General features: G+C 39.0%; 3 protein-coding genes across 6 annotated transcripts in view; 2 read left to right on the forward strand and 1 right to left on the reverse strand.

The window, feature by feature from the left end:
* Positions 1 to 751: 751 nt before the first annotated feature.
* On the reverse strand, positions 752 to 16959 carry acss2l (acyl-CoA synthetase short chain family member 2 like). Of its 3 annotated transcripts, none has more exons than XM_056391202.1 (19): positions 16859 to 16959; positions 14465 to 14997; positions 14124 to 14319; positions 10964 to 11055; positions 10406 to 10509; positions 8131 to 8203; positions 7848 to 7923; positions 6997 to 7081; positions 6178 to 6315; positions 5372 to 5542; positions 5135 to 5268; positions 4084 to 4216; positions 3818 to 3874; positions 3525 to 3605; positions 2782 to 2890; positions 2506 to 2574; positions 2091 to 2267; positions 1413 to 1487; positions 752 to 1316 (listed from the first exon to the last, which is right to left on the reverse strand). In XM_056391202.1, the coding sequence occupies exons 2-19, from the start codon at positions 14586 to 14588 to the stop codon at positions 1189 to 1191; spliced, it is 2022 nt and encodes a 673-aa protein (XP_056247177.1). In that variant the 5' UTR covers positions 14589 to 14997; positions 16859 to 16959; the 3' UTR covers positions 752 to 1188. The 3 variants fall into 3 exon arrangements, with proteins under 3 accessions (XP_056247177.1, XP_056247175.1, XP_056247176.1); XM_056391200.1 differs by lacking the exon at positions 16859 to 16959 and adding an exon at positions 15727 to 15867; XM_056391201.1 differs by lacking the exon at positions 16859 to 16959 and adding an exon at positions 15542 to 15660.
* Positions 15829 to 22532, forward strand: ndufv2 (NADH:ubiquinone oxidoreductase core subunit V2). Its single transcript, XM_056391203.1, has 8 exons — positions 15829 to 15962; positions 16896 to 16958; positions 18384 to 18446; positions 19491 to 19607; positions 19758 to 19926; positions 20319 to 20428; positions 22162 to 22238; positions 22333 to 22532. Exons 1-8 carry the CDS (start codon positions 15921 to 15923, stop codon positions 22424 to 22426), a joined length of 735 nt encoding a protein of 244 aa, XP_056247178.1. The 5' UTR covers positions 15829 to 15920; the 3' UTR covers positions 22427 to 22532.
* Positions 22533 to 24665: 2133 nt separating this feature from the next.
* Positions 24666 to 26190, forward strand: part of ankrd12 (ankyrin repeat domain 12) — a 38608-nt gene continuing 37083 nt past the window's right edge. For both annotated transcript variants that reach the window (XM_056391318.1, XM_056391319.1), the window contains exon 1: positions 24666 to 24826. The gene's annotated coding sequence lies outside the window, so the exon portion shown is untranslated. The remainder of the gene's footprint in view (positions 24827 to 26190) is intronic.

Consider the following 26190-nt stretch of genomic DNA (forward strand, 5'->3'; position numbering starts at 1 on the left):
AGGGTTGGGTGCTGGTGGTGGGGGAATGAAGAGGTTGTCATGGTAACCACTCCTCTGCTGCTGGGGGTGATGATGTAACACTGCCCATCGCTGTGTTTCTGGCCTCTTTTCTCCTTATCCTCCCCACCTACACACGCGCACACACACACACACACACACACACACAAACACAGACACAAACACAGACACACACACACACACACACACACACACACACACACACACACACACCGCTGCTGCATGCCTGTGACATGGAGTGGTGTAGAGGAGACAGACAGAGAGGTGGAAACAAACCAAGAAAGCCCACTGACTTCACATGACCCAACATTAACGGTGTGATAAGGGAGCCGTCCCCCTGAGCTACTTTTATTACGTGCTGTAATGTAATCTCGTAAAAAAAAAATCTGATTATTGTTGCTTTTTTTTTCTCCTTTTCAAGATCACTGGCGCTTGTAATTTCAAAAGAATCCAGCGCACTTAAGATAAAACAACCCGCTTTTCTCTTCTGTCTCCGATAATTGCTGCTCCCTGCTGCACTGATCACATCATCAAAGCCGTGTGTTTGTGCTCTGTGCATCATTAGACGACAAAAGGCGGAAAGCCGCTGCAGGAGAGTAAGAAAAAAAAGAAAAAGGCTTTTATACAGTAAACAGTGAGACCATCAGATAGCAGCAGCAGAGGACGATTCCTGCCACATGAGGGCGTCCAACAGCTGCTCTGCGTCAAGGTAAAAGGACAAAAGGCAACAAAACAGATTAAACACTTTTATTTTCAGGTCATAGAAATGTGTCACAGATTGAAAATATACATCAGTCGTCAGACAAAATCAAAGCTGTGCAAAGCTGACTTTACTATTTAAACTAAGAAGAAGGATTCACTTCCCCCTCCAATGATATCAGACATAAAAAGATTGTTAAGAAAATATAAAAGATAGTAATTCTGTGTTTGATATTTTGGCCCAAACGGCCCCGTACCAGAACGTCTACATAAAACCACCTCTGATTTGACTTTTTTTTTCTCCACATAAAACAACAGTTCACTGTTAGCAGTATCGTTTACTGATCCCAGCTCCTTCATTCAGTCCCAAAGGGTGCACACAAATACTGAGATGCTGATCCAGAACCCAGAAGTTTGTCTTCATCTGTACCGTTGCATAGTTACAAGAGGGAAAGAGATGGAGGTGTTTGTTCAGGCTGCAGCTTCACATCTCTGGCTGAACAGCACCTCCACCACCTTTGGGTCGGCCAGAGTGGAAAGGTCGCCCAGTTCCTTCTCGTTGCGGGCGATCTGCCGGAGGATTCGCCTCATGATCTTCCCTGAATGGATGAGAGTGAGAAGAAGAGGAGGCAGATGAGGAGGAGAGTAGAAGAGGAGGAGTAGATGTCGGTTTCAGGAGGTGTTGAACTATTTACCTGAGCGAGTTTTTGGGAGCGCTGGGGCATTTTGAATGAAGTCTGGTGTGGCGATGGGACCGATTTTCTCTCTCACTGATAAAAAGATAGAGAAAAGGAATCAGTGCCATGCAGAATACAGCCTGGACCATTGTGGGTTTTCTCCCTTTTCTTTACTTTTCTTCTTTACTTTTCTTTACTTCTGTATTTTTTTCTCGCTTTTCTTGCTGTTTGCTCTTTTATTTGTTTCTGTACTATTTCAAGAAAGGTTTTCTTCATAAGGCTCTGAGCCTCCTTCTGATTGGCTGACTGTTTTCTGAGTGATCAATAAAAATATAGCATATTTCAGGTTTACACTCCGAGAAACGAAATCCTGCAAGGTTGTGTGGTGGGTACAGGTGGGCGGGGCTTGGGGCATGGCTGAGAGTGTCTGCTTTGTGGTGACATCACAAAGTTACAGAAGTCCAGATGGTTAATTTTAAGGCTCAGTTTGTGAATACAGGCTGTGTGTATTTCTCTGTGGACTGAGGCTTTGATACTTTCACAGTATTAATATAGAACCTAGACCTGCTTTATAATCAAGAAAGACTCACTTTATACAAAATCTCACACAATATGGGCCCTTTTAAATCCAGAAATAGCATCATTTTGAGTGGATTTTTCCTTTAACCCTCACATAACAACACCCCTGTGTCTCACCCAGTCTCTTGAGCTCCTCCACCATTGCGTGGTTAAACTCCCTGCTGTCTTTGAGGGTGACGAAGCAGTAGAGACACTCGCCCTTCACCTTGTGAGGCCGGCTCACCACTGCAGCCTCTGCAACGGCCGGGTGCTCCGTCAGAGACGCCTCCACCTCTGCTGTGCTCATCAGGTGTCCTGGAGGACAACGAAAACACATCAAGTCAACAGTTTTATCAGTGATAACTCATGGAAATATAAGAGAGGAATTCGACAAAGGGTTTCAGGAGAATAAAATGAAAAATGTTCTCAAAAGGCTGCCAGTTGTAATATTATATAACAGAGTAAAAATAACTCAGTTTTGTCTTGTAATAACCTTTTTGAAGGTTTTGCGAATCCGCTGCATTATCAGACAGTAACATCGCATAGTACGTACCTGACACATTCAGCATGTCGTCTATTCTCCCTGTGATCCAGTAATAGCCATCTTTATCCCGCCTGCAGCCTGAGAGAGGAGAAAACAACTTGCATAACCCCCAGAAGAGTTTTTATAGCACTTTGCTCTCCTTTAAGAGGCTCTTTAGTATTTTAGTGAGAGATCAAGATGCACATTTATGGTGCTTGGACACCAGAGTGATATACAATCTGCATGATAAGAGGGTGAACTTTATTTTTCTGGTCTCCAATTCAAGGGAGAAAGATAATGTCTTACCATCACCAGTCACATAAAAGCCTGGGAATTTCTTGAAGTAGGTGTTTTCAAAGCGTTCATGATTTCTGTACAAAGTGCGCATTATTCCAGGCCAGGGCCTCCTAAATACCTGCAACAACACACACAGAATACACACAAACCATGAAAGAACTGCTGCTACTGCTACCATTAATAACAATAAAGCTAACAATGAACTTTATTTATACAGCACCTCTCAAGACAAAGCTACAAAATGCTTTACATGGCACATATCATGATTAAACCCATTCAGGACTGCAATTAATTTGACATTTCATTCAGCTAAATTATGTAAATAAGTACTGACAAAGAAATCTGATCAAATCCACCACAATAAAATAAGTAAGGAACAGAGTGAAATTAATAAATGAAGAAGGTGAGAATTATTAAAACAACTAGTGCAATCCCACTTACTAGGTATTAAACTGAATACAACAATGAGACTGGTTTCAAAATGCTTCAAACAAAAACTTGGCTAATAAAAGTCACCAAGATAAAGACAAAACAAAATAAAACAAAATAAAGACAGAAAGAAAAGATGTTTGAATCTGTTTAGACAACAAAATGAAGTGAACATTATCTATTAATGTGTATTAAGTGTATATCAAAGATACAGTATTTATCTTTCTTTCTTTTGTGATGTGTATCTGTTGATCCGGGGTGGTCAGCTGCTGCATGCAATGCCCCTTACAAGTATAAATATACAACAAAGAGTTGAAACTTACCAGATAACCCTCAGCTTCACCTTCCAGTTCCTCTCCGTGCTCGTTGAGGATGGTCGGCTCCACTCCGAAGAAAGGAAAGGTCTGAAATAGGAGGCGTGGATTTCATGCAACGTTTGCTCCAGATCACAACCTGAATCATACTCCTCTCATGGAAATGAAGAAATGTTGCATCTCCTACAGATTCGAGCTGAAACCCTTCCTTTCCAGCATGACTATTATGGGTTATGTTTAAAAGTAACATATATTTTAGAGAGTGGGAGGTAAACAGCGTTGAAGGAGATGTTTCCACTTACAGCAGAGCCGGGTTTCAGCGGCGTGGCAGCAGGCAGAGGCGTCAAAACATGACCTCCCTACAGAGACATAAAGACGTACATTATAGTAACTGATACGGACTCTTCTGAAGTCACATTGATCTTATTACCAAATGGGCAAAGTATCTGGGGAAGTAATGAAACTATGTATATTGGAGGTCAATAAAAGCACAATGATACCTTTTTGTACTGTGGGGACAACCCTAACGCAGCCATATGTACAACCATCTGAAGTGTGTGTTCATTACCGTCTCTGTCTGCCAGAAAGTGTCGACCACGGGACATCTGCCCTGACCGACTACCTCATGATACCACTGCCACGCCTCTCGGTTGATCGGCTCACCCACCGTACCCAGAATCCTCAGGCTGGAGAGGTCGTACCTGTCAGAGGCAAGTGACAAGATTCATCAGTGCAGATTGATGCAGCCAGGAAAGACGGCTTTACACATTTACTGTCACTCCTCCACAGGTGATATGTCACGTCTTCTGTTGTTGTTTCAGATTAAAGCTTGACATTTTGGGAAACTGCTTTTTCATTTTCTTGTTAAGAGTTAGATATGAACTTGAAGACTGATGCCACTGTCATGACTTTACAGTAAATATTCAGCTGCAGCCATGAAGTGATTCGCTTAGCTTAGCATAAAGACTGGAATGAGGGGGAAACAGCATATCAGGGTCCAAAGGTGACAAAATCCACCTCTAAAGCTCACTACTTAACACTGCATATGCCTTCTTCAAAAATACCAGGCTAGCTGTTTCCCCTGTTTCCAGTTTTATGCTAAGCTAACTTTTTTTGCCAAGTTCTAGTGTTATACTGACGAGCGGATGTAAACTCAGACTCTGAAACACTGTCAGTCAAGGGATAATGTCCTCTATTTCCACTGTGAAGCTTACAAGATGAGGTTCAGACGGTCTCTACCTCTGAGTTACAAGTGACACTTTGGAGTGAGTTCCTGCGTCTGTTTTTGACAGATAAGCCTATTCTAAGTTTAAGAATTCTTGCAAATTCACCATAAGAAATGCATGTTCACACGGTTCCAGTCACACCATCACTCTTACAATTTGGTTTCTTCGCTGCTGAGCAAAAGCGTTACATAAGGAGTGTGGTCTTTGAAAATCTAAGGTGAAAATTTCCATATGAAAGCTGGGAAACCCAGATGCAAAAATACACTAGAGACAGCTCTCAGGTGAAGCTGTGCTTTGAAAGTCAGACTCCTTCTGTAGCTTTTGGAAAAAAAACCTCTAAAAAATTAAGGACTTTTCTGAACTGCTGTGATTTCAGCAGATGCCGGCGCTTACTTCTGCAGCGGTTCTCGTCCGTACTTCATCAGCAGGCGGATGGCTGTGGGAGCCGTGTAGAACTTGGTCACTTTGTACTTCTCAATAATCTCCCAGAACCGGCCCACATGAGGATGAACAGGAATACCTTCAAACTGGGAAAAAACATACAGACGTGTCTCTAAGATGGGAGATACTGGGTGCCATTGTGGTGGTTTTTAATCAAATAAAAGAAACAAAGTTCTCTTTCCCACTCACCAGAACACCTGTAGCGCCATTTGCAAGGGGGCCATAGGTGATGTAGGAGTGGCCGGTGATCCAGCCGATGTCAGCTGTGCACCAGTACACGTCGTCATGGTGATGATCAAAAACATACTTGAAGGTCAGCGACGTGTAGAGCAGATACCCGGCAACAGTATGGAGAACACCCTGTACCGTACACAAGGACAGGAACATGAATGAGGAGATATTTGGTCAACACAAAGACAGCAGAGAGCAAAACTAAGGGGGCTCTCAAGAGGGGACATGCATGCAGGTGTGTGTGTGTTTACACAGTCACACTGTGGGGACTGGAGACCCATTGGTTAAGTCCCCATGAAGTAAAACATAAAATTTGAAGGTGAACACTTAGGGTAAGTGTGTGTACAGTGAACGTATGTGCACGTGTATCTGTGTGAGGTAAAGACAGAGAAATGATTTCATATTATTTGATGCTCTCAGTGCTTTGTTTTTTGTAATAATAACATATAATTCACACTAATATACAAAACATAGATGCAGATGTGGTGTTTTTGGAAGACAGATAACTTTCTAGGATTGTATTTATGTCTTTTAGCATTAGAAAACCATGAATTCTCTCTAAAGACAGCAGATTATGTAAAAGCCAGCATGCTTAACATCATTACAGGCTTATCAGAGTAGAAAATAGATGCTGTGATTTGTTGTAAAGACGTGGTTTCAGGGAGAATTTGCATGCAGAAACTGAACAGCATGTAATTTTTATAAGCCAGAAAAATTGTGTGTTTCTGCTCTAAAGCGAGTTTCTACCTGCAGCTGTGTCTTACCTTGGGTTTGCCCGTGGAGCCGCTGGTGTAGAGGATAAACAGTGGGTCCTCTGCATCCAGCCACTCGGGTTCACACTCTTCAGGAGAGTCTCTCATCGCCTCATCCCACCACACATCGCACTCTGAGTCCCAGGGGGTCTGAACGCACCAGAGCAACAGGGAACGAATCCAACGCATGAAACCACTCATTACATCTGCTCACATCATGTGCCAGAGGCACAGGCAGCTACACACCATGTCAGTGTCACTGACTGTAATTTACTGTGCCCCTTGGAGGCATATTCTGAATCCAACATTTGAAGAGACCATGTTTTTGGGTTATATTTGTTTTTGTTTTAGCCTCGGATGATGGATTATATGATGCTTTGAGGGTTGAGGACTTTTTATATACAGTCTGTGGTTGAGGGCTTATAGACGCCTTCAACTGAAAGATCTTAAATACCAAAAAGCTCAAATGTAGGTTGTTTTTCCTTGTGAGTAAAAAGTGGGAGATAAAAGGTATAACGTTTCATCATAAGGTGTATGACACAAATGAATGTACAGTAGCAGCCCTAAAGAAGACCCAGATCCTACTTCAGACCTGTAGTACTGCAGCAGCTATCTGCTTTTCTGTGTTGTGATTTGATTTTAATGTGGCATGGAAAACTCAAAACACTTCTAAAGGAAAAAAAAAATTGTCTTTTAACAAAAGTTTTTCATTTAATTATATCATCAAAATTAGTCATTTTAATTCAGACAGGTTAAATGTTCTATACATAGTATACAGCTGTAAACCAAACTATTAGGTGCTAGTTTGGTAGTTTTTTTGTTTTTATTTACCTGTAGTTTGTTGCATGCAGCTCCACTTTTTGTCCTTAAGGCAGGGTGCTTTATGACAAGGCATTTAGTGATGCTAGATGATGCTCTGTAAGGAAATAAAACATATGTGAGAGTCAGTAAAAGGCATCAAACATCATGTCATGGCTGCGGAGTGCTTGTGTTGTCCCACTTTCCAAGAATTTAAGAAATTTCTGGATCATGTGCACCCTTGGGGCATGTGTTGGTTCTCACATGGTACCAAACTATTATTTTATTATTTTTTCATTGAGGGTTTTATTTCATTTATAGAAAATGTTTTCATCAAATTGTGGTGTAACACAGAAGATGGTAAGAGTATGCTGTGGTGTCTCAGATATGACATGTAACTTACATTTACAGCCAGTAAAGTAAGAGTAAGAAACTTTGAGTCACAAATTTAAATTGAAGTTTCATTTTTTCACATAAGGTTTATAAGGTAAAACATAGAAAAGTAAGGTAAGGTAAAAACAAATATTTATTTATGTTGAAATGATACCACTAAACATGCCTGCATTCATTCATACCCATTCCCAGCATGCTTTGTTTCCCAACTCTCATCCCTCCCAAGCTCATGTTGCCATGGGAAACAAGCAGCTTGGGCTTCCCTGGAGAATCTGAGTGCTCGATGTTGCCCGGCAACCCTGTACTGTGGAAACCAGGCGGTATGTTTCCTCAATGTACCTGATAACAGCTGATAGGGCTTTGTGGTGTGGGTGTTTATGTGTCCAGTGACTCATACGCTGGGGGTTGAGTCCCATTACCAGCAGCAACTAGTGTAAACAAGGGTGGTTGCTGAGAAGTGGGAAACTGTTGGCCTTGTAAGTAGGACCTACTTTTCCCTGCATTTCTCCATAGCCTCGTCCGCAATCTGTTTCAGGTTGATCAGCTTCTCCCCTCTGTAAACACCATCTGTATAGCACAAAAGGACAGAGGGAGAGGGAGCGACAGATGATGAATAGTTGATGATGTGTATCAACCAGCAGGGAGAAGATGTTTAAACACTGAATCACTTTACAACTTCAACATCATCTTTACAGCCCCTGAGCGTTACGAAACATCACATCCTGGTGCTGGTGTGTCTCCAAACAGTCTGGTCAAAGGTTAGGCTGGACCTACCTGCTGTCACCAGGACGCTGCTCTGCGCATCCATAATCCTCTCACACAGAGACTCAGAGGAGAAACCTGCAAACTAAAAGTGCAAAGAAAAGACAGAGAGAGAGGAAGAGCTGAAAGAAGGAGGTGTAGTGGGACTTATGGCATTGAGAGTAATACTGGTTCATCACAGCTTGGGTTTTATTTTCATAGTTTTATCTATCATTTGAATTGCAACCACAAAGAGACATTCAATTAAGCAAAATGACTGCAAAATGATAAAATAACCAAAAAAAGACAGAAAACATCTACAAGACATTTAAAATGACAAGAACGTTGCAAAACATCTACAAAGAGACCTCAAATAACCAAAAGAGACACAAAACAACTGCAAAGAGGCATAAAACGACCAGAAAGAGACACAAAACAAACATAGAGACACGATATGACCATAAAGAGATGCCAGACAACTACCCAGACAAGCAAAGAGACTGCAAACAAACCCAAAATGACCAGGAAGAGACACAAAACACCTACATGACACGCTGCAAAAATACACAAAACCTCTACAAACATAGGCTGTGTGGGTGGTAGTCATTTTGTGTGTCTTTCAGTCTGAGTGTGTTGCTCTCATGTAGGAGTGTGGGGGGCCTTTTACTGTGCCCAGGGGCCCTTTGTGTCATAATCCATCCCTGTGTATTACTAATTACAACATTGTACTCATCCAAGTAATTGTGATCTGGAAACACACACAAAGTCCATCGGGGCAAGAAAGAAAAACTTAAACATGTCAACGGTTTAGCTGCATTATCTAAACCACTTTATTCATCTATTTTCAGGTAAAACCAAAGGTGAATACCATTGTAATGTTGATAATAATCCATCATTGCACAGGGAAGCTGTGCAGACTCACAGTTTAACTAGCAGCTGTTTGTGCCTCCCTTAACCAGGTTTAGCTAACCAGCTAGCTTACCTGTTGATCTAGAAATGGTCATTATCACTATTCAGTTCAGTGTAAGGATTCATAAGTCACTGACTATGTAGCCTAGTTAATATTTTTCTAACCTTAAAATATGTAATGCAACCAAAATAGCAAATTTAGGCTTTTTATCTGGTGTAGCTACAAAGTTAGCAACAGGGCTAACCACCTTGAAACAATACATGAACACTCTGCTTGTAGCCTACTACGGTTATGATATATTATAGCTTTACCATTATTTCTTAGTGGTTACTTGAGGCTATATGGGCTGCTGCTCCCTCTCATCACCTTGTGTGGAAGGGTCACTTTGCTTAATATTACATAATGAACCAGACATTTATAATTGCTCTGTCATTTGCTGCATCTCCTGCCAGACACTTGTGTTCTGTCCGAGGTTAATAGTTCACAGAGTGTAAAGTTTCAGTGTTCATGACAGCACTATGAATCAGGTCACTGAGGACTCTGGACTCAGCAAAATGTCACTGCATGAGTGGCTCTGGCAGTCCTGTTTGGCTATTAGTGACTGAATTTTATGCCAAGCTAATTTATGATTAATACAGTTACATGAGAATCTAAAAAGCCGGTGCTATCCCGGCGATTGTTATGTTGCTAAGTGATGTTCATATCAATTATGATAAAAACATAGAGTGGAAAATATACAACTATGACCAAGCAGAGACAAGGTCGCTCACACTCAAGTCTGCCAAAAACAGGCCTTAGCAAGCTATAAAATTAACCCACCTCGGAGCAGCCTGGAGATATTTTTAACAAGGCTAACAGCCTTTGCATAGATGGGTAAGGTTGAATTGCTAAATTAGTGCTGGCTTTCTTGCAAAACTGCACTGACTCTGATGACTTCCCAAAGCTGGATACAGCCAGTAAATGTCTGACCCATATATTGAGGGCAGGTGCTGCTGTGTTCACACAGATGACAGCTGATAACTGCAGGGCCAGAGTAGTCTGGACTAACAGAAACAAGTTTCAGTTTCAGCAGATGTTTTCCCAGGGAAAGGGGTCAGAGCAACAAACATGGCTAACAAACCTGTTGATTGACTTAATTTGAACTGGATTTAGATTGCCTACATGATCTGCCGATATACTATACTATGATACTGTCGCACTGTGAACAAACTTTTAGTTATTTTTTTGAGTAGGATGCACTTCTAGTTTTTGATAACATCCAGCTCTTGTTCTCATCAAGATTGAATGCACTAATTGTACAAAAGTATCTAACAAATGAATGAAATAAAAATGCAGAAAAAAATGAAAATGATAAATTCTGTAAAGTCAGTGAAATGGGTGCTTCATCAAACCACTTACCACAATAGAGTGAACAGCACCTATCCTGGCACAGGCCAGCATAGTGTAGACCAGCTCTGGGATCATGGGAAGGTAGATAGACACCCTGTCTCCCTTTTTCACACCTGGGTCAAGGACAAAAGGACAGTTTTAGGCTGAGTTTTGGCATGTTGAGTTGTGGCCCAGATACTGTTCGGTATGTTCGATATGCAACAAGTACATTGGACACACTGTACAGAGCCATATCTGGTGGCTTGTGGTATGCTGGCTATGGGCCAAATAACAATGCTAATACCATGTCATTTCACAGGAAATGTTGATTTTAGATGATACTTTTACTCAGTTCTATTTAATAGTTAATATATTGGATCTACTGTATATTTTCAAGATATTCACTGAAATGGAAATAAATAATTAATGATGATGCTATTTCAATGTTTTGTCAAGGTCAAAGAGGTGTTCTTCACTGCTGAAATGGTTTGAGAATGTGTTATTTTTTTCATTGTCTTCTAACTTTGTTTTACGCAACTCATCTTCAACTCATCTCATTAGTAGTTAAAGAAGCCTTCAGGTTCTCACCCATTTGCTTTAGGACATTAGCACAGCGGCACACCTGGCTCAACAGCTGGCCATAAGTGATGGTCATGTGGTGGTCAGGTGAATTTCCCTCCCTGGGAAGACAAAATACAAGAGGAGAAACACACAAAATCTGTCACTGTAATGTAAAACCTGTGTCAGGTTGCATGAACCTCTGTCTGTATGTGTTGCTTTTTTTATACCTCCACATACACTGCTTCATCCAACAGTACCTATTCAAACATCATGTAGTTGTTGAGTTCATTGCGGAGATAACTTGTTCCTGTGTCTATATTGGGCTTGGATGTTTGTCAGGACTATGTGGAACAAGGTTTCACAGGGCGGCAGACAGCATGGTAGCAAGCTTCTCGTGTGAGACTGAAGCCAAAACACTGCAACAACCTGGCATCAACCTTATCACAAGCCAGGGAATGGTGAAATAAATGATTACTCTGATTAAACTAATTTCCATCTTGATTTGGTCCCACCACATCAGCAAGACTGTTTTTATCAAGGTTTTAAATCATATTTATTCAAATGTTAAATGACAAAATTACAGTCCTCATAAAAAACTGACCTGATCTGATCTGACCTGGTTTAAGGATTACCTCAGACTTTGTATGCACTGGCAAACTCAAATTACCTGCGGAATTCCCCAGGGGTCAGTCCTTGGACTTCTTTTATTCAACTGCTACAAACTTTTTTACTATAATTTTGCTGATAACACCCAAATTTACATATGTCTATCAATAAATGTGTATGGTCCCTGAATAAATGCATTGAGCAAATTAACCAACATTTAAATAAGAAAAAAACTGTGTTTATAGTTTTGAAAATCAGTGCTCATCATTATTCTCTGTCGCTGAAAACTAAAATCCAAGTGATAAATCTTGGTTTAGCCATGAAATTCTACCTAAGTATTAACAGCCACGTTGGGACAATAACAAAGTAACCTGTTGCCACCTTAAAATTTAGCAGGAATTACAGAATTCACATACAAACAAGATTTAGGAAACTTAATCCAAGCCTTTTCTCAAGTAGGTTGGACTTCTGTAATAGGATTTCCTCTGGTCTGTCTAAAAAAAACTCTTTGAGTTCAGAATGCTGCTGCTTAAGATCTAACAAAGACCAAGAAGAATCACTAAATTGTTTTGAGGCCATGTGCCATTACATCCAAAAATAGAGAAGCTGCTTTTAACTGCTGTGCTGCCAACAAATCCTCCAATCCATACGAGCATGTCAGTCGTTTTTTCCCACCCTCAAATATGACCCAGAGGAGTGTTTCCTAATATAGTGTCCCTATCATGAACAAACTCCAGAATATCTAAGACATGACTAATTTAAGATGAATCAAAGCTGGAGATGTAATGTATGTTCATCGTTGCTTTAATTAGACTTTGTTCTGTTTAGTTTTTTTTTACTATCTATGCTATTTCATTTACTTGATTTCTTCTTTGTTTTTCTTTTATATAATTCATTTTATGTCACTTATTCTGCTGTTTTAATCTAAATGAATTATGTAATGCTCTTATATCTTCTGTATACATCCATTGCTGTTGCTTAACCTTTTCTTGCCTAAAAGGGAAAACTTAATTAAAAAACTCATCAGCTGATAAATGGCTGCACTACCTGTTTTTTCGATTTATATTAAATACCCTAATGCATGATGTTTCTCTTTTTGCTATATTATCTCACCCACTGAAAAAGAACATTTTGTTAGGCATATTTGATATTAAAACCATTTGTTACTAACACTTTATAGGCTTTATAGGCTTTATAGTAAGCTATATATCATAGCTTTAAAGTGACCATGAAATGCCTTGTACATTAAACCAGATATAATTATCATCTCCAATGTTAAAGCAGTGATGATCATTTAAAACAAAAGTAACAATTAGCTATGTGAAAGGGATTACTTTTATGTTGATGCCTTTTATTTGGTTGTTTGATTTGGCAAATCAGCATAATCCCTTAAATTTTATGCTTTAGTCACAACACAGCGTAAAAACAATTAATTTCCTCAAGAAGCCCCTTGGGGTTAAATAGTTTTTATTTGTGGATGGTAATTTCACATCTTTTTTGAAATACAAACATCTATTGATCTCATAGTATTAGCTTGTGTTATAAAGTTGACTCTGCCAGTAACAGCCAGTGTTAGATGCAGTAGCAAGTAAAAGCCAGTAAAAGATTATACAGTTTGACTTTTAAGATAAAGTCTTGGTCTCTTATTTTTCACAATGTTGTACCATTTCAGTTTTCTAGATGCTATTAGGACAACATGTGCGCTGCAGTCATATAAGTGTTAAACAGGTCAAACCAAACTATCTGGTCACTTTCATATAAATACAGTATCAACTCAGCTGACACGCTATATCCTCCTCACATTATGTGCTGCTGAAACAGGCATGGCAAACACTTGAGCAGATATATTACATAAGTGCTTTGATGTAGTGCAAACATCAAGACATGTGGGTGAGTCTATACTGTGCCTGGTTCCAGTGAGTCTATACTGTGCCTGGTTCCATTGAACCCCTATTACTGCTGAGCTTGCAGAACAACTATGTCTTGTTTGCTAAGATTCTTCAGTTGACAAAACAAATGCACTATGTGCCATAACATAAAGTTAAAAGACATTAAGTAGAGCCTTTACGGTGGATTGTTGAAGATGTGAGATTCGTTTAAAAAGTACAGAAGTCAGAGGCTGGAAAGAGAACAGTTATGAAATCTATGTGCTAACAAACTGTAGATAGTCTTATTCTGTAAACAATCTATGAGACTCTTATTGGACTTTTATTATTGTAAGACTCTGTCAAGATTCAGGTAGAAGCAGGTTTTGTATTATAACAAAACACCATAAATTTGCTTGATGAGTTTTGCAGGAGTCTTAAATCTGCTGTATTCCTAGAATGTCAAATGTGTTGGACCCAAAACATGAATTCTGGAAAAATTTCACAACAAATCCTGTTAAATGCTCTCTTTTTTTATTCTGGCAGCAGAGAGACTGAAACACTGACATTGTGTTGCAGTGACTGTGGTTTGTTTTGGTGCACTGAAGTTGCAACTGGGGACACAGCAGTTGTTATTGCCTGGAATACTTGACATAACTCCAGGCCGTATTTCCCATTAAAGCCATCATTCACTCAGGGCACGCGTTGTCGCTTACCAGTAATAGGCAACCTTTTCACCGAGGTTCCTCTCCCTCACATGCCTGTCCAGGACATTATAGCATATGTTGGTTTTAGCCCCTTCCATGCATTTGACATATATGTTCCCTTTTGTCACATCAAAGTTGTACTGCAGCATTGGCCCTGTTGGTGGCTTCTTCCAAAAGAACTCATCAGCAACCTCTTTCCAGAAAGCTGAAATAAAGTTATAGCAGTGTTACAGGCTGCAGACAGGGCAGATAAACACTGAGAGATACTGCATACAAACAGGCTCAGAGTAGAGGAAATGCAAGCAAACACTGCAAGTACTGCACTAAAAATACAGACGTGTTTGACCTACCTTCTGGATTCTCAAGAGACTTCCTGTACAGTGCCAGATAAGAGTTAAAATCAGGCACATGAGCATCCCTCTGCAGGTCATCAGAAGGGTAGTACATTTTGTCCTGAGATTCAGGAACAACCATTGTGGAAGGACAGACGTAAACAGGCCTATATCATCTGAGGTTCAGTCAAAAAATGGGTTAATCTTGAGTCACTGCTGATCTGTCTGGATTGCTCCCGGGTAAGGTAAGAACACTACAAGGCCTTCTGGACTGAAGCAACACAATTCAGCATGCACATAAAGACCCACCTCTAATCCCTGAGCTGGAGGCTCTCTCCAGTCTGCTTAGTGCCAGGGCAGCCAATCGATTCACAGGGTGCGGCACTCCCACTTTTTCATTGGATGAGCCCTCCCTGGCCTGTTGATAGCATTATTTTTCCAAGCAAAGAGGTGGAGGAGGAAGAGGGAGGAGGAGGTGTGCAGTTTGATGAATGCTTGGGATTCAGTCAGGAGAAGGGAGGCTTGATTTGACAGAGAGGGTGATTGGTGCTCTCAGATTGAAAAAAAAGGAGAAAAAAAAAAGTGACAGCTATTAAACAAAATCCCAGTTCCTTAATTATACATGCATATATTTTTATGTTTTGTGGACTTTTATTAACTTACACATTATATCGTGTTTTTCAATTTGTTTCAAAAGGTCTTTAGGCCAGATCAACATATAACCATTGTCCACACTTTTTTACTCTGACTGCAAACATATGTCATTGTCACATTGTACAATTTACCTTTTTTAAAAACCTTTCTTGAGTTTCACATTTTTCTTATCTTATCTTATTGCATCTGAACCAATTTAAAAATTACATGACAAAAATAAGAGAAATTTAATGTTACTGAAAAAAGTAAACTAAAACTAATGCAATGGCTATAGAAAAAATAAATATCATCATTAAAAAAATCATTCTGGATAGAGTATCCACTAAAGATTTCTATATGTTTTCATTTATTCATTATATGCCTTCTCCTAACTGACCGCAATCTATTGTAATTATGTTAATTAGCGTCTCTCTTTATCATATTATTTGGATTTTATCCTACCTTTACTAAGAAGCACTTTGAAGCATTGTTTTTAAGTGTGAAAAGTTTTCATCATTATTATATTTCATTGTTATGATATAATAATGTATCATTAATAAAATATTTTGCTCTTTTTATACTTTGGATCATATGTCCCTAGCGGGTGAACATACAACGTGAACTATCATTTAGGTTACGTAACATACCTCAGAGGAAATGTCCAAATGGCTGTTGGCATCATTTGTTTTAGCGCAAATTCCTATCTGCGATCGATTGAGTGACGCCGCGACTGAAACGACGTCAGACCGTCCTAATCGAGCGTGATAACGCTTGTGTTGATGTCCGCCGCTGCCGTCCCGTCTATCTACTAACTAACCGGGACAAAACTTCGAGCCTCAAGATGTTTTTGTCTGCTGCTGTTCGCTCTGCAGTGTCGCAAACGGTATGGTTGTGATATTCTTTATGATTCTGGGTAAAGGTTTAAATGCTATTTTTGGTTATTTGGAGAGAAAGTGCTGTGACTCTTCACAAGGGCAAGCAGCAGTGGAGGCCGCTAAGCCAACTAACGTTGGGTAACACTAGCATACTAGCTAGTTTAGCTTCATGCTGTCAAGCATTTACAAGGTGATTATTGGACAAATGAGCAATTCAAAAAAGTCTCTATGGTTTTAAACTTTTATCTGTTGGAATTAGCTTCCCTATTCTCGTTTGCCTGACACTGACTACCACTTTGACATGTGAGAAGTGAGAGTTATGTGTTGAAACACGTAACTCTCAGTTGATGTTGCAGCTGTTGACATGATTTAAAAAATCAATTGCTGTATTTATGAAAACACGGCATTAAGAAAGGACCGACGGTAGCCTCATGTTCTTTAATGGCAATTCTACATTTCTAACGAGTGCCATTTAAAGATTTATATCAATATTCTTGATAATCTAAGACCTGTATTCCCTGAAATGTGTAAATGTTAATGAAAATGGACACGTGTGATTCTGTAGGTAAATATACCTTTGTAGCGAATACTAACTAGTGCTTAAGATACGTTGTGATGGTTAGTTAGTCCCCTATTATGACGAAAACTGTCAGATTATTATTTTTTGTCCTGGTAACTTTTATGAGCTACAATCAAAACAGAAAATAGCTTTATGAATTCTACAAATTAATGTAAAAGTCACGATATTACACACTCTCTGTGGTAGACAATGGCAACATCAGCTTTCATTTTTTCTATTTAACCTATCCATTTACCTTTACTTTCAGGTAGTTTCATATTTCAAGCAAGGCATACCTGCAAAAAGTATGTCTCTTGGATAGTTTTAGTGTCATTTATACACTACCAGGTAATTTAGGTCTTCTTTCTCTCTGTGTTTTCAGGCCAGGCAGGTCAGGAGCCTGCATCGGTCTGCTGCACGCGCTGGGGCTGGTGGCATCTTCGTGGTGAGTTACAGTGTCTGTGTCCAAAAAATAAGAAGGTGGATATTGAGTAGCCACCAGAGCTGTATAATCAGGCCCACTTGTTTATTGTCTGTCGAATACCCCACAATTGGCATTCAGAGTTGAATTACTGTATTAAGTGTTTATTGTCATTTTGTCAGTATTCTTCAGACAGCATCTGTTAAATGTTAAAAAGTGATCCTAAACTTTCCTTTTCAATTAATTTAGTCAGATTTCAATCTGGCTTTTAAATCACAGACTACTCTTGCGTGAGAAAGTAGTGAATGCACTGAGCTATGAAGTAAAAAAGTAATCGACACTGAATGACCACTGTGATAGATAACCAGATTTTTCTTTGCCATGCTTAAAACATTCATGATAATATGCAATATTATCGCTGTTAATTGCCCTTATTACTGACCTCTGTGGACTTGTGTCAGTGTAGTCTGTCCAGCTAGTTGATGCATTTCGAAAGGGCACTTAAAACAGATCTCACAGGGTTTCATGAAATGGGATTAAACAACTGGAGTAAATCAAATTAGATTTATTCTTCCATATTTGAGGAAAATGTAAATTGTTCATCTAACTTAGTTTTTCCTCATGAAATAGGTCAGTTTGACTCCGGTGTTTACACACAATACCAATATAAACAAATATTTCACTACCACAAACTTGAGCGAGTATAGTTTTAAAAAATTGTATTTCCAGTTGTTTGCATGTGATTACATCAGTTATATTTGTTTCAGCATGAATTGTAAATGTGTGTAAATTTGATCAATGCATAATTCAGTTTCTGCTTCTATTCTTGCTTAAATAATCCCAAAGGTATAATTTATCCAAAAGCTACTAATTCATCCAGGGAACCACCTTACAGCCTGATCAAACCATGCTGTGCAACAGAAACATCACATGTGATATTGTCATGTTATGGAAACATGCCATGGTTTCATACTCTCTTGGTAATAAAGATGTTTTTGATCCGTGATTGGACTAAAAAAAGTATGGCTGAATTGTCTTTCAGTCACTCCTCTTTATCGAGGAATGTTTTTGACATCTTTAACATCAAACACCTTTAAAGTTGTTCTTTCTTTTAATTGCTCAAATGATATTTGCTGTTCACAAGGGGGCAGTGTGTACAGAAATGTTATCTGTGTTGAGACTTTTCAATGATCTGAAAGAAGCACTGGTTTGACCTCTGGGCTCACATGATGGGTTATTATTTTTTAATAGATACTATTAGATACTGCTCATGAGCCTGTTACTCACACTTAATTGTTGAACAAAAATTTATCTCTAACAGCATCTTCACATTTTTGATGAATAAATTGACTGATACATGTTATTCAAAGATGAATAAGGATAATTATACATTTGGTGCAAATAATATTAACTGTCCTTTTAATACCATTATCTTTCTTTCTGTTTTAGCACAGAGATACTCCTGACAACAACCCTGATATTCCTTTTGAGTTCACTGAGGAGAACAAAAAGGTAAGACAGGTCAAGGTCACTGTGACCTCACAAAACATGTTTTCTGGCATCGTGAATGCAACATCTCCGGAAAGCCTAGAGGGAATCCCTACAAATCTGGCACAAACGTTCTCTTGAACTCAAGGATACACTGATTAGAATTTGGTGGTCAAAGGTCACTGTGACCTCACAAAACACATTTTTGACCTTGTGAAGGCAATATCTCAGCAACCCCATGAGGGGGTTTCTTCAAATTTGGCACAAACATTCACTTGGACCTAAAGATGAACAGATTAGATTTTGGTGATCAAATGTCTAGGTCACTGTGAGCACACAAAGCTTGTTTTTGGCCATAACTCAAGTATTCACATGCTAATTAACTGCAACTGCACTGGTTGGCGGAGGTATTAAACCTCCAGGCGGTAATTCTAGTTTGTATCCAACAATTCCCTGTTTGCTGAGTCCAACATGCATTTTTGTATGAGTGTTTGATACAGATTTCAGATATACCTATCTTATTTTATTTTACAACAATGGTAGTTTTATTTTGTTTTCAAGCCAGTTTCACTACTTCAGCCAGATTCTTTTTGGTTTTTCTGAAAGGTTGAAACATAATACTGGTATTTTCTATCCATATAAATGGGTACTCGGCACAATGGCAGCTAAACATGAGCACTTCATCATTATCACCAATATGTAACAAGTATTATTAAAGTTCAAATTCAGGTTACTTTTTAAAGCTGACATCAACCCATTGAGAGTATGCTGATCTCTTGTAGTAAATATCTGAGAGGATAATGCTTTTATATGAACATTGCTTTACAGTTTAAATGTATCTAACTTTAAAATAAATTAAGTCCAAAAGAGGAATGCAATGATTCAGTTATTCTAAGCTGCAAGCAAGTTCACATAAAATGGTCAAATGTTATATATTTACACACATATATATATATATATATATATATATATTTGTGTTTCTCACACACACACACACACACACACACACACACACACACACACACACACCATAACAAATATATTTTTTGATATGTTTTTCCCATGTAGAGGATTGAGGCAATCATTTCAATGTACCCGGAAGGACACAAGCAGGCAGCCACCATCCCAGTGTTGGATTTAGCCCAGAGGCAACATGGATGGCTCCCCATCAACGTCATGAACAAGGCACAGTGATTCTTCTGGAATTTGTTTTACAGCTGTGTGATGACAATTTCTCTTAGAAAAATCAGTTGCATAACAGTTTTATTAAGCACGATACAGCATCCGGTCTTTCTTGTCAAACCTCACTGTATGTTTGTAATTGTTTTCACTCAGGTTGCTGAGGTGCTGGAAGTTCCTCCAATGAGAGTGTATGAAGTAGCGACATTCTATACAATGTTCCTGCGTCAGCCCGTGGGAAAATACTTCATTCAGATCTGCACAACAACACCCTGCATGCTCTGCAACTCAGACAGCATCCTGGAGGCCATCCAAAACAAACTGGGTGAGAGAGCCATTTTCCATTTTTACAGCAGAACACCAATAAAGAGATGACAGCGCAGACTTTTTTTAATTGTGTATATTTGAGATCAACAGAGATGGGAACAAACATGTAAATATACAGTTGTCAGTGCTATTCAAACAACAGCAAGCTGTAGCAGCACAAGAAAACTCCAGCTGCCAGACAGAAATAAAGCCAGATGGATAACTAACATACTTCAGTATTGTGGCGTAGTCAGTCAACCAAATAGTGACGTTTTATTTTTTTGTTGTAACTTGCATGTAGTGTTACAGGTGAGTTTTATCAGGGAGTACTGCTTGAGTTCAGAAACACTACCTGCTGCTGATCAGGAGATTAGCTACATATATAGCATGTCTTCATTTGTTTCTCTACAGGTATCAAGGTTGGAGAGACTACTCCTGACAAGATGTTCTCGCTAATAGAAGTGGAATGCCTAGGTGCCTGTGTGAATGCTCCAATGGTCCAGATCAATGACAACTATTATGTGAGTGCAGATGGCGCCCTTACTGAACATTATAACTAAATTAGAAAAATTAGGTTAAAGTCTGAAATGAGTTTTGCAAAGAATGTCTGCAGAGAATATATCTTTCAGCCCCATTTCTGGAATGCAAACTTTTCTGGTTATTGAAGCCAGTGTAGGTGTGGTACAGTCTACAAATACACAGGCTTGAAAGAAAAGAACAGTGGCAAATGGAAACTATCTATAAACTAAGAATAATAATCAATCTTAAATTAATAATAATATGGCTGGAAAAACAATGTTGTCTCATCCATGAACTCAAAAAATAGATTAACTTTATGAGTCAGATGTGATATGAAAAGCTTGGTTTATGGATTTGTGGTTAAACATTATCTGAAACTAATTCTGCACTTAATTGCCATGGGAAATTCAGTTATTGCAAGTTGAGCACAAGTGAATGACCCAATTAAAGTAAATATGACTGAGAAAGGACAAATTTCCTCTTAACACCGCAAATTGCTGAGGTATTATCATTAGAGGCAGAAAAGGTAAAATGTCTTCCCAGCAAAAGTGAGGCATTACTGGGTTTAGCATTTTATGTGAATAGGTAACACTCAGAAATACTTGCAGTCTTTGGTCAGTCCTTGATTTGGTCAGTTTGGTAGTTTTATATAAGATGACACCATTTGTAAAGAAGCACTTGAACATGTGTCAGGTTGTTAATGGCTTCTAAACCTGAAGGTAGAAGCTCAGAAGCAGCACCAAGGCAACATTAGTGTAGCTGCAAAGATCTGCATATTTAACAGTTATGATACAAAACAATGCCATAACTGAGCCCCTTTTAACACTAGTGTTGTTAGATAAGAGTCTACGTCCATTCATTATTCTCAGAACTACCTAGTGTTTTGTTTTTTAAGCTATTTGGGGAATTTTTGCCTTTATCCTGATGGTATAGTTAGAAATAAACACTAAAGTTGGGGGGAGAGAGAGGGGATGTCATACAGCAAAGGGCTAAGGGTCAGACTTGAACCCGTGGCTGCTGCGGTTGGGATTAAGTTTATGTGGTATGCTCTCTACTAGGTGAGCCACCAAGGTGCCCCAGAGCTACCAAGTGTTAATGTGATTGTGTGAAAAATAATGTTTCAGGTCTGTAACAAGGCAGACTAGCTATACTCTGGTTGAACTGGTTACCTTAAAAACAAATGAAAGGGCTGTTATTTGACACAGTCTGGAAATTAGTTCACTGTTAAAGCCTGTTTTATTATTTTTAGTATGTACCACAGAAGTAACATGTAGTTCACTAATGTTTTATTAGAAGCTAACAATAAATGTGAATGTGAAAACAACTATCACTGTATCGGAAGCAGTTTTGCGAGTAAAAAATGAATGGCAACAAGTGCTCTGCTATTGCAGCAAAAATGATTTTTAAGCCCTCAATATCCTATTATCCCTGACAAAAGTTATTTTGAACTTCTGTTATTATTTAAAGAAACATTTTGACCGTCAGTGTTTTTAGAATAAGCTGTAATCATCATAAACTCCTTTTTAATTGCAGAGGTAGCATTTAATATATTGCTTTCTAAATTCCCTCCTTCTTCTGGAGGAATTAATAGTTTTGATAATGTCTTCCAAAAAAAAGGTTGAAGAGTGTGAAATAAAAAAAATATGAAGACCTTAAAAATCCAGCACAAAACCATTAGCAATGAAAAGCAGAGCACAATGCTTCTTTTTTTCTCATTTATCCTGCTTGTTTTTAGGAGGACCTCACACCTAAGGACATTGAGGACATTATCGATGAACTTAAAGCAGGCAGGGTCCCGGAACCAGGACCTAGGTACAAATAATTTCTATATTTTTCATCTTGACATTGACAGTTACATGTACACTGGCTGCACATTAAGACATATTTTCTTTCCCTTTTTCTAAAGGGGTGGCCGTTTCTCCTGTGAGCCTGCAGGAGGATTGACTTCTCTGACAGAGCCTCCTAAAGGACCAGGCTTTGGTGTAAGAGCTGACCTGTAGACATTTTTCGGCTACAATCTGCTTTTTTCAAAAGCAACTTGTCCCTGAAGCTGATATAATGGTTGACGCAAACATATTGTGTAAATAAATTGTTCATGTACCTGTGCTCTAGGTGTCAGTGTGTCATTTAACAGGGATTCTAACAAGGAGAAGGTAATGTAACTGTAAACAGATGTAATGGTTTATATATTTATATTTTGTCCTATGACAACAACTACAGAATCAGGCCCACTGGATGATAAAACTTAATATATGTATACACAGGCCTGAAACCAGGTATCATATAGGCATTTTCTGGAATCATTAATTAATTAATCTGGTATTTTACAGAAGTAGTAGTATTGGTCTGCTATGTATTTTCATTGCCTTCAAGAGTTATTGCAGTTATGTGAGACCATTTGCTTAACTTGAACTACTGTAGCTCACCAATATCAACTACAAAGTACTGTAACATACTGTGATACAGGAAATTTTGTTTTGTTAAATATCCCCAAGCTTTACCACATGGTGCTGTGGAAAAGAAAAAGGTTATGTCACAGTTTCCATTGTCAAAGCCACTGCAGTGAGGGCCTTCTCTGGCATACACCATGTACCCTCAAATGCATTTTGAAGAGTCATTGTTACAATGTGATTAGTCAGAATTATTCAATATCAGCTCACACAAAAGAGAAAGTAATAATTCAAGACATGGCCAAATAAAAATTTCTCTCTTGTGCACCTGTGGCACATGAAATGTTTCCATAATTCTAAATTCCACAAAACCGAAATGATTTAAGAAAATCCCATTCACAACAAAACATTTTACTTGTCAGAATTACTACATATAAAAAAAACGATTACATCAAGCCATTTTATCATCTAGGGCTGCCACTTAAGATTATTTTCATTATTGATAAATCTGCAGATTTCCTCAATTAATTGGTAAAAATAGTGAAAGATGCCCTCTATAATTGATGATGTATTCACATTGCTTGTTTTATTCAACAAACAGTTTGCAAAGATATGACAAAGAAAGACTACAAATATTCTCATTTAAGATTATTTAACCAGTTTTTTAACCAGATTATTTAACTGTTTGGAATTTTTGCTTGAAAAAAAATTACAAACAATGAATTGATGATCAACATAGTAATTATCAGAACTCTGAGCTGAGTTCATTAACACTACTTTTGACTATGAATATTGTAGTTTTAAATATCCAAAACAAAAGTGAAATATCTTTTATTGTGAATGATAAAATGTTTTTTTTATTGTAAATATCCATAGTCAGAACTAAATTGTAGAAATCTTGAATTTGTGCTCCAGCTACTCCTGATTTGAATGAAGATATTTACAATTCACAAATCAACATTCAATTGTGGATATGATCAAATTGAGGCCACAACTTAATGGCAAAAGTAGCTTTTCGTCTTTGACGAATCAAAATGTGGTTACATGTTGAAACAATATTTTGAGTAGTTACACATGAATAGCAAATATCCTTTAAAGTAATCCGGTCAGGCTATTATATGAAAAAACCCTCTTGAAATGCATTCGACAGCACAGCTCCCTTCCTACAACAGCCTGTCATTTCCATCCCGCCCCGGTGGCGTTTTCGTGTCTCGCCGGTGCCCCTCCCCCACTCCGGTTTCCTCTTGCGACTTTCAAGCCTGCTCTGCAACATATAACATTATGCACCATAACGCATGCGCGTAGTGTCCACCATGATGCAAATGTCACTGCGCAACCAATTCAAAGCTGGCTGATACCAACAACTGACGGGCTAAAAGGGTGAAATAAGGCGATCATTTCACTAATAAAGCTGTGGCCAAACTGTGTGGCCATGCGCAGAAGAAATAAAAGAGCCACCATTCCTCCGATAACCTCAGCCATGATCTTCGAGAAAGTTCGCACTGACCGCAACACAGCAACGGAAAAGATGACGTCAAGTGCCCATTACTGTTCTCCCTCTCCAGTCCTTTCATGCTAAATGCACACGCCAAAAGCCATCTACACATGTTACACATGCCACTAGCTGACAAAATGTGACAGCGCAGAGAATATTCTTAACATTCAAAGCGCGGATTTACTGGTAATATCGCTAAAATAAGAGTTAAATCGTTTGACACATACCCATCTACAGTCTATCCAGCAGACGGAGACCTTATAAGCTCGGTGGGGCTCAGGCGGTCACATGACTCTGCTCGGCCAATGAAAACGATGCTTGCATGTTTTGCTGGGCTTTTCTCGGAGAGGACGGGCGACGAACGGCTGGGATGTTTTCAAAACCAGCGATGAACGTCACACAGCCGTAGGCTACGGTTAACGTCCAATATTTAGGATATAACAGTTTATATTGCGCAATATTCACATATAGCTGAACCCGAATGAGTCGGTGGGAACGTGTAACCCTGTTTAAAGGTAAGTGCAAAGCAAGGTTTGTTGTTTGATTGCGTCGGTTCATGAGAGGTAAAAATTCTAGTTAACGTTAGCCAACTGGCTACAGCGAACAGGCTAACGTTAAGCTAACTTGACGTAAACTGCGTGCGAAAATGGAATGTTATGTGTTTGCGTGGGCTTGGTATAGTTGTGCGCCACGTGCGTTACACACATTGAGTACTCTTTCTGCGCCAACTGAAATTTCACCCTTATCTGCTTTTAATTAGTCGCTGCATTTGAGACGAGAGTACAGAGAGCCGATAGGAAAATGTCGGGGCGAAGCAGAGTGAGCTGTTTTAGCCCCTGCCAGCCAGCCAGCGAGGCTGTGTAGGGCTGGGAACGAGCTAGCTAGCTATTAAGCGCTGGGGAGGGGGGACGTTGTGAGGGCAGCAGAGGGGCTGCAGTGGGCTTTTGTCTCAGCCTGTACTGTGCGTTCGTGTTGAATATTATCATTAAAACATAAAACCAGAACTTGATTTCTCTCCACGTTGGCCACATAGTGGCATTAAACAACACATTTACTCGTTGAACCCATTTCGGGACATAAAATTACTGATACCGTATGTTTACTATCCATAGCCAAGTTGAAAATTTTAGCGCTCAACAACATATTGCTGGATGTGTATTGAAGGCAAACACGAGCGACATTACCGTGAGGTGGGTGGTGGTGTCTGCAATGATCTAGCCAACACCACAGTTTATTTACACATAGCACAGTTTCAGACATAATAGCTACCATATCTAGTATAACATATAGTTATGATTTGCTAATGCATACAAGGAACTAGCATAGCTTGAATAACCAGGAGCTTTTGCGCCTCCCAGCCAGTGACTGTGACATCTTGGGGGTGTGTTGCCTTATACAAAAGCTGCCTGTTTTTAGAAGGCTGTCCGTACAACGACTGCTCTGAACCAACAAAACGTCAGCCTAAAATTTAATATACCTCAAGTTAAAGTGCTATTTTGTAGGGACAACATTTTCTATGCACTTAAACTGAAAACCACCCATACACAACAAAAAGTACTAAATCGTGGTATTATTACCAGTATATTAAATGTTATTCTGGCCATAAGTATATATTTATGCATATGCTGGGAGGGGAGAGAAACATTGTGCCATGGAGCTGTAATAGATTTGTCATAAATGTATCAGTATATAACAGTATAAACACATAATTCACCTAGCGTAGTTGGATGTGAAATATATGTAATGTCTTGTTTGAGGAAAAGGCAGAAAAAGCCTAAAATGTACATCCATGCTGGCATAGTCAGGAAAAGGAAGGCAGCAGTAAACATTCTAAATGATTTCTTCTATTTACAAAATAATTTATTTCTGATGTCAACAT

The sequence above is a fragment of the Seriola aureovittata genome, chromosome 12 (assembly GCF_021018895.1).
Source record: "Seriola aureovittata isolate HTS-2021-v1 ecotype China chromosome 12, ASM2101889v1, whole genome shotgun sequence".
In the NCBI taxonomy this organism is placed as follows: domain Eukaryota; kingdom Metazoa; phylum Chordata; class Actinopteri; order Carangiformes; family Carangidae; genus Seriola; species Seriola aureovittata.

Coding starts and splice junctions, on each gene's coding strand:
- ndufv2 (XM_056391203.1), top strand. CDS start 15,921: ATGTTTTTGTCTGCTGCTGTTCGCTCTGCAGTGTCGCAAACG. Junction 19,927..20,318: donor GGCCATCCAAAACAAACTGG/GTGAGAGAGCCA, acceptor GTTTCTCTACAG/GTATCAAGGTTGGAGAGACT. Junction 22,239..22,332: donor GTCCCGGAACCAGGACCTAG/GTACAAATAATT, acceptor CTTTTTCTAAAG/GGGTGGCCGTTTCTCCTGTG.
- acss2l (XM_056391202.1), bottom strand. CDS start 14,588: ATGGTTGTTCCTGAATCTCAGGACAAAATGTACTACCCTTCTGATGAC. Junction 5,543..6,177: donor GCTCCACGGGCAAACCCAAG/GTAAGACACAGC, acceptor TGTACGGTACAG/GGTGTTCTCCATACTGTTGC. Junction 5,269..5,371: donor ATGGCGCTACAGGTGTTCTG/GTGAGTGGGAAA, acceptor GTTTTTTCCCAG/TTTGAAGGTATTCCTGTTCA.